Here is a 7,759-nt window from a genome sequence, read left to right on the forward strand (position 1 = left end):
AGCAAGATGCATCATTCATGTTCTTCTCCTTAATTGCATTAAGTATGATCTTAGGCCGGAGACCTAGGTCGGTGTAATCCTTCACAATGGAAAACTCATCAATAAACAACTTAGTAGCAGGTGCATTCCCAACTAGACTCTCTGGTTCATCATGGTTGTGATATCCGCACACAACGTATACGTAAAATTTCTTGTTTTTGTTGCGTAGAAACTTTAACTTGAAGGGGCACACAGTTTTCCTGGTTGCTCTCTGACGCATCTTTCCAATTTTTTGTTTTAACATTAAATACTACATCCTTACGGTGAGGAAGATACTCTCCACTTCTCTCGCACACCAATTCCATCATTGAAGCATTGCGATGATGGTTTCCAACAATCATGCATCTCATACCCCTATCAGTTTCGAAAACCCATTTCCTTGCATCATATCTGGTTTCGAAGGTCTACAAGTCAGTTAAGAAAAAGTCAGTATCACATGTTATAAGTATATAATCTTTTAAAACACTACATATTGATAACTTGCCTACTTGGTGTGATAGTATCGGGAAGTGTCACGAAAATTTTTGTTGGGAGGTTGGGAACTATCAGGATCTCCCTCATCTGGAGCATAATCTTCATCAACGTCAGGAAAAAATTTGTTGGGAGGTTGGGAACTATCAAGGTCCCTCTCATCTGAAGCATGATCTTCATTTGACGTCAGAAATTTTTCTGTTGGGAGGTTGGGGTCTATCAGGGTCCCCCTCATCTGAAGCATATTCTTCACTAACATCGAATCCGCAAAAGACCTACAACATATGTCATTTGAAGATATTAAAACATGTTAGTAAACAAAACATACAAATTATTATACGTACCGACAAATAGACCTGAAACCATTATCTGAAAGAATCAATATTATTCGAAAGAGATTAACAAAAACACGTCGAACCTAATTTGAATTATCTAGGCCCAAGTAAATTGATATTATTTTAATGGAGTCTGCAATACAAAATAATAATCATCGTCGAATATGACCATGGTTCGGAAGGAATATTACAAATATCTTCCGAACTATATGTATATTTCAAAGACCAATTATATATAATCTAGTTCGGTCTCAAAATAAGCATTAACGACTGAAAAATGATACTTCGACACACACTTCGACAAAGTTCGGTCACAAAATATTGATTGGTAACCGAATCAAAGTAGTTTCTCAAGGAAATGACTAAAACAGGTCGAAGTTGATCTAATTTACTTAGACCCAATTAAATAAATATTATTTAATAGACTTTGCCATTCAAAATATTACATAAAGGTCGAATCATATTAGTTCGACAGAGATAAGACAGAAACGGGCCGAACATGAAATGAATATTTAATTAAATATAACTTAACGAAGTTTCCTTTCAAAATAAACCAATAAAGGTCGTACCAAAATTGTACGAAACAGATCTAGCAAAAGTATAAATGTTGAACTTGATTACTATTACATATAACATATAACGGTCTTAAATAAGTTCAGAGGGAAAAAAACACCAAACGAATATCTATTAACCAAGATTGTGAATTACATTCCAGTATACACGTTCACGATCCTACGAAAAATGACTGAAATAAGGTTTCCACCATTGTTAACCATGAAAAACTTGAGTGTTCAACTAAGTGACGCACTTATCTCATTATCAGGTACAAATTCTTTATTCGATTCTTGAGATGAGAAACGATGAAAAGATTTACCATCCAAAAAATAATTCATCTCGAAATCTTGGGTTGTATTAACATAAAATAAACTTTACAACAGGTCTTCATCACTCTCATACATCTTCCTGATTTCAATATGGTTCTCCAACAGGGTGGAGCCAGCCCATTGCAAGGGTATGCACTTGCACCCCCTGCCCAGCTGGCTCCAAAGCCTAATTCAAGCCCAGATGTTTTTTTTTTTTTTTTTTTTTGCTATTTACAAGCCTAATTTTGCTTATTTGCACCCCTTAAAAAAATTGCTACCTCAAAATAAAATTTTGCACTCCCATTTCAGAAATCTTGGCTCCGCCCCAGTTGTCGAATGATGGTTTTACGTCTCTGCGAACAATTGTTGCTTGATATAGAATTTGAAAAAGAATGGATGGGACCCTAGGGTAATATAGCACGAGTCATAGTAATTTGTCAAAAATATAATACCCAAAACACATGTATTAGTAGAAAAGGTAAAATGAAAATATAAAATATACAGTTAAGGGACACATTCGAGGACTAGGACAACATCCCAATTTTATCGCCTAGTGAATTTGCGCTACACCAGGTTTTGTAGCGCAAACCAATTGCCTTCCGGAATGAATGCATTTCATTAGGTCTTAAACTTCTCAAGGCTTAACATTAATTGGGTTGTGTTATGTTGTGGTATGCAACAATATCCGATTTCTTATCATTCAGCAAAACTGACTCTAGATTGTTCAAGTTATTGTGCGTAGCTGATTGCTTAATCATTTGGAACACCTTGGGAAAATGGTCATTTAAGTTCTTTTGCCGGGTGTTTCTTCCATTAGGAAAGCTAGGAGCACCAATTTTGTAAACCTTGTAAAATTTACATAGTCCCCAGAGTTTCATACTTGCTTCAATATAAGAAGTACTACTTCCTATTAGGTTTTAGCAGTTTTTTGTGTGCTCCAGAGAACTGGCTTAGGAAAAAATATCTTGAAAGTCAAAGATTGTTGACCAAGTAACAGAGGCTCTGTTTTTAGAAACAGGGGAATCCGATTATCAGTACAGACAGTTCTATCCCTGAATTAAAACGCGTACAACGGCTAGTTCATCAGAATTTGGAAACACCGAAAATCTTGGCCCCAAAGAAACATCATACGCATCTATTTATATGAGCACCAGTGATCTCTATTACATTGTAATCTCTAATTAGAAGTTACTCTGTTTTATTATTTCATCTCTCCATTAACACAACTCAGAAGCTCCTTTCTTCCGAGTACTGAATATTGGGTTTTATTTTGTTGTTCTTCTAATTTATGGTTTGCTTCTAAGATTGAATCTTGATTTGATTTGATTTTGCTGTTGTCAAACTAGAATTAGGAGAGGAATTTCTTTAATCAAGGTATAACAATGGGGAAGAAGAAGATTGAGATAAAGAAGATAGATGATAAGAAAAAGAGAAGTGTAACATTCACCAAAAGACGTCAAGGTCTTTTTAAGAAAGCTGATGAATTATGTAATCTCACTGGTGCAGATGTTTCTCTGATTGTATTCTCCCCCAGTGGAAAATTGTTTACGTTTGGTTGCCCTAATTCTGATGAAGTCCTTAACAGATTTCCTGTTCAAGAAGATGATGGGAAGATGAGTAGTACATCAGAAAATGGTGATGGGTTTTGGTGGAATGATATAAAAATTGACGAACTTGATACTCAGGAGAAGGTAGACGCTGTGAGAGAACAATTGCTTCAAGTGAAGAATCTTGTTGCCAAGAGAAAGGAAGAGTTGCTTGCATTATCCACTCCTTCAGCGGAGGAAAAAGAAACTACTACTGGTAATATAGAGGATTCTTGTATGTTTTCAGTGAATGAAGATGACCATTCTTGGTTTCCTACTCTAACGTCTGATGATATGAATGAGTTTGATGAGTTATTGAAAGATTTCTATGTTGATCAGAATATGCAACAACTGCCCACTTATTAACCAAGAAAGCACTCAAATGAGGAAGGAGTTCTGGAAGGATTTAGATGTATTTACTGTATTTAATGTTGTTCTTATTATTTGAAGTTGCAAAACTGAAAATCAATGTTCAATTTTTTGGATTGATCTCTTCATTGTTGTTATTTGTCTCTGGAAAACAATGTATGTGATTATAACAACATGTTATTAGCACTGAAACACATTGTAGTTTCCATGATTTTGTTTATGCATATTCAATTTTAAACTGTCTGGCCACTTTATGTCATCGCTTGCATGGTTGTCTTTTCTTTGTTTCCAAAATTCCAGAATGTTTTCAATACTTGCCTGACATGGTCAAGAAGTTTCCAACTTGAATAATGTTCCTACTGAGGATCTGTTAAACTTGCTTTCCGGAGGATGATATCCAATGAGTCCTAAGCAATGTAAGCTAATTACAGATAGGCAGCGGCTCTCCTATTCAAACCATTCTATGCAATATAAGGAGGTATTGTTTCAGCTGTGAAGAGATTATGTCATTCAGCGCATTGGCCTATCACTACAATTAAGTTTTCCTGGCAGTTAGTGTCCAATCTTAGTGAAATCTTGAGTGGAAATTTACAATGAAGTGATAGAGCTGACTCAGCTGAGGCCTGAGGGTAACTTGAGGGTTACCAGAATGTAGGGTGTCATTGGTGGAGAATGGTTGCGGAGGTGGTGGCATATCCTAGTGACAGCAAAACTCGGATTGATTTGTTGTTTCATATTGAAGGTATCCTATATAATTTGGATGTTAACCTCATTATGCAAGCACTTTTCAAATGCTTCTACCACCATAGCCTTTTTGTTCCATTCTATCATTGCCAAATTGCCCAAGAGTCATATGACTATCATTATTACTACCTCTTCTGAGGTGAACTAAGTTGTTTTTAGAAATCACTGTCCAATGCAAGTTACTGTATAGCCAGTTGGGTCCTGGACATCGAAGAGGAAAGGGTACCTAAAGCTCAGATGTGATTACTTAAGAAACTGTTTTGGTTACGCAGATATATGCACGGCTAAGAAAACGATAGTAATATAAACACATAGTGATAGGATTGATGTCATTAACTTGGTAAAGGCACTTAGATTTTCGCCTCACACTTGTTGCTTCAGTTTCCGCCTCACCTACCACTTTTCTACTACATAGGCTCATCTACTACACTTAGATTCTGCATACATGCATAAGACCTGGAGGCAGCAGTTAATTACATAGGCTCTTCTGGCAATTTCGTGTTTGCATCAACGAACTGCATACGATGTTTTGAAAATACCGGGCATATTGGATCCCATTCAGCCAAGAGGAGCTCTAAGTTGGTTTTTTGTTGTCTGTTTATAAGATATCTGTATTACGAGATATTATCCAGATGCATAACCTGTTATGCAGATGTACCATATCTGTTATGCAGTATGCATAATCTGTTATGCAGATGTACCATATTTTTTATTCTACCATATCTGTTATATTTGTACATTACTTGGCTTGTACACCAAGTTATTTCCTTCCTGTTTTATCTCTGGTTCTTGTATATAAGACCAGGCACATGTATAATTCGTTTGTACCTTTTACCTTAATTCAATATACCATGATAAATTCTGTCATGGTATCAGAGCAAGTCAAGATCTAAATCAAACCGTCTTTCCGCTGCAACAAACAAACGATAACCAGTAACCAGTATCAGAATCATAAAACTCAAAACCCTAGTGTCATATCTTCTTCATCACAGCCCAACATGTCACGTGAAGATTATCAACCCATTACTGTGAAGTTTGATGGAACAAACTACAATCATTGGTCTTTCTTAATGAGAAGTTTCCTCAAGGGAAAATCCATGTGGAAATATATTGACGGCAAAGCTAAGAAGCCTGCAAACGGAGTCGTCATCACTGACAAAGGAAAAGATACAGGAGAAGAAACTGCAGAGAGCTGGGAGATCAATAATCACAAAATATTAACCTGGCTAAGCAACACAGTAGTAACATCTATAAGCATGCAACTTACAAGCTTTGAGACTGCCAAAGATGCATGGGAGTTTCTCTCAAAAAGAGAAGAGTCTCGATTAGTTCAGCTCTTAATGGCATTAAGAGATGACTTTGAGACTGTGAGAGCCTCAATCCTCCATCGATCACCTCTTCCGTCTGTCGAAGCCGCATTGTCAGAACTCATCACTGAAGAAACTCGGAAAAGAATCAAACCAGACATACCAGCAGTGTTTGCAGTCAATTCACGTGCAAACTTTAACACTCATCTCAACTCTCAGAAAACTCATCGTGATTTCTCACAAATCCAGTGCTACAACTGTAAGAAACCAGGCCACCTAGCCAAGAACTGCACCGTGCCATCAGTGCAAAGTGGATCACAAAGCTCAAACACACAAACAATCCAGCAAGGATCAAGCTTCCCAATCCAGTGCAACTACTGCAAGGAACCAGGGCATACAGTAGGAAACTGTACATCCCCTACTTCCAGAAATATGAGAGAACGAAGAAAGTTTAATGGAACTGGATACACATCTGCACCATCCAGTTATGCAGCTACATCACCATCCAGTTATGCAGCTGCATCCACACCAAACAATCTAGCTGACATACAAGAGATGCTCAAGAAAGCACTCTCACTGGGTAACAATAACTCTACAGCAGCATCTACACTATCTACTTCCACAAGTAGCTTTTCAAATGGATCCCAAGACAGAAAAGCTTGTTGGGATAGGCCGTAGAGTAGGAAGATTGTATCTTCTCGAAAGACTGATTTCTCCTAGGCTGTCAAAGAGTGAGCTTGCCGCAACTGCAAATTCCTTTTGTACGTCATCAGTACAAAAAAACGGATCATCAACTTATCCTTTGTTTCTTCTGAGCTGCAACCTGCTGATCTTTTTACTAAGGCGCTGTCTTCTGCACGCCTTAAGCTCTTAATTTCCAAACTCAACATGTGCTCTATCCCATGTTGAGTTTGAGGGGAGGGGGATGTACCATATCTGTTATGCAGAATGCATAATCTGTTATGCAGATGTACTATATTTGTTATTCTAGCATATCTGTTATATTTGTACATTACTTGGCTTGTACACCAAGTTATTTCCTTCCTGTTTTATCTCTGGTTCTTGTATATAAGATCAGGCACATGTATAATTCGTTTGTACCTTTTACCTTAATTCAATATACTATGACAAATTCTGTCAATCTGTAGGTGTTTTCCCTTTTTTATTCGGAACTGTAATCTGACTGGGTGGTGTAATGGGACAGGAGCTACGGAGCATGGTTGTGTTATTTGGAGGTTGTCAACCTTGAGAAAGAGTACTTATAAGCATAAGCATTAATCTTTTATCTCTCTCTGATATCTGTAACCTCGGGTATGTCAACATTGAGGTATGCCTTGGATGCATTTGTGGACGAAAGCATGAAATTACCTGTGGAAATTGTCAGGACTCTTATTCTTACCTGAGAATTGTCAGAAATTCTCAGGAGTATTTCTTTCCAAGTAACATCAGTATGTCATTTCCGATTATAACCTGGTATTTTTTGACAAAGGCAGAAACTACTGCAGTTACTATTGCTACTTGCTAACTGACATATAGAGTATGTATCTGGTATCTGATTTGCAAATCCCCCCTAAAGGGTCATCATCAATTTGCAACCTGTCAAAAAATCTCATACAGTCATCGCTCAGCACTAATACAGCGTCTGCACGTGTTGGAGATGTTTAGATGCATAATATGCAACATATGTGCGACTTAGTTTAATGTTCAAGTCTTCGAATTCTACCAAACAAAACTTGTGTGGGGAAGTGCAAACAAATGGGCTGGTGACCCACTAAGTTTAAGACTCCATCCATTGTCATTGTGTGCAGGCCTGGACTTTGTTTTTTCAGTCATGAAGTTGAATTTGTCAATTGAATAGAGTTCACACGCGAGGGATGCCTGATATTCATTTGATCTCCTTGAAATAAAATAGGTGATTCGTTAGTTTGAAATCTATTATTCTAACATGGGATAACTAAGCCGTTAAAGCACAAATAACAATGCTTGTTAATTTTGTAGTTTGGTCGAGATGAAGTCAATTTCTTCCTACTTTCTAAAAACTTGCA

At 37.2% G+C, this 7,759-nt stretch overlaps 2 protein-coding genes across 2 annotated transcripts; both read left to right on the forward strand.

The window, feature by feature from the left end:
- Positions 1-3,090: 3,090 nt before the first annotated feature.
- LOC113315700 (agamous-like MADS-box protein AGL29) lies at positions 3,091-3,660 on the forward strand. Its single transcript, XM_026563957.1, has one exon. It carries the CDS (start codon positions 3,091-3,093, stop codon positions 3,658-3,660), a length of 570 nt encoding a protein of 189 aa, XP_026419742.1.
- A 1,745-nt stretch (positions 3,661-5,405) lies between these two features.
- LOC113315701 lies at positions 5,406-6,392 on the forward strand. Its single transcript, XM_026563958.1, has one exon. The coding sequence runs from the start codon at positions 5,406-5,408 to the stop codon at positions 6,390-6,392; it is 987 nt and encodes a 328-aa protein (XP_026419743.1).
- The last annotated feature ends 1,367 nt before the right edge of the window (positions 6,393-7,759 follow it).

This window comes from Papaver somniferum, chromosome 10, assembly GCF_003573695.1.
Source record: "Papaver somniferum cultivar HN1 chromosome 10, ASM357369v1, whole genome shotgun sequence".
NCBI lineage: Eukaryota > Viridiplantae > Streptophyta > Magnoliopsida > Ranunculales > Papaveraceae > Papaver > Papaver somniferum.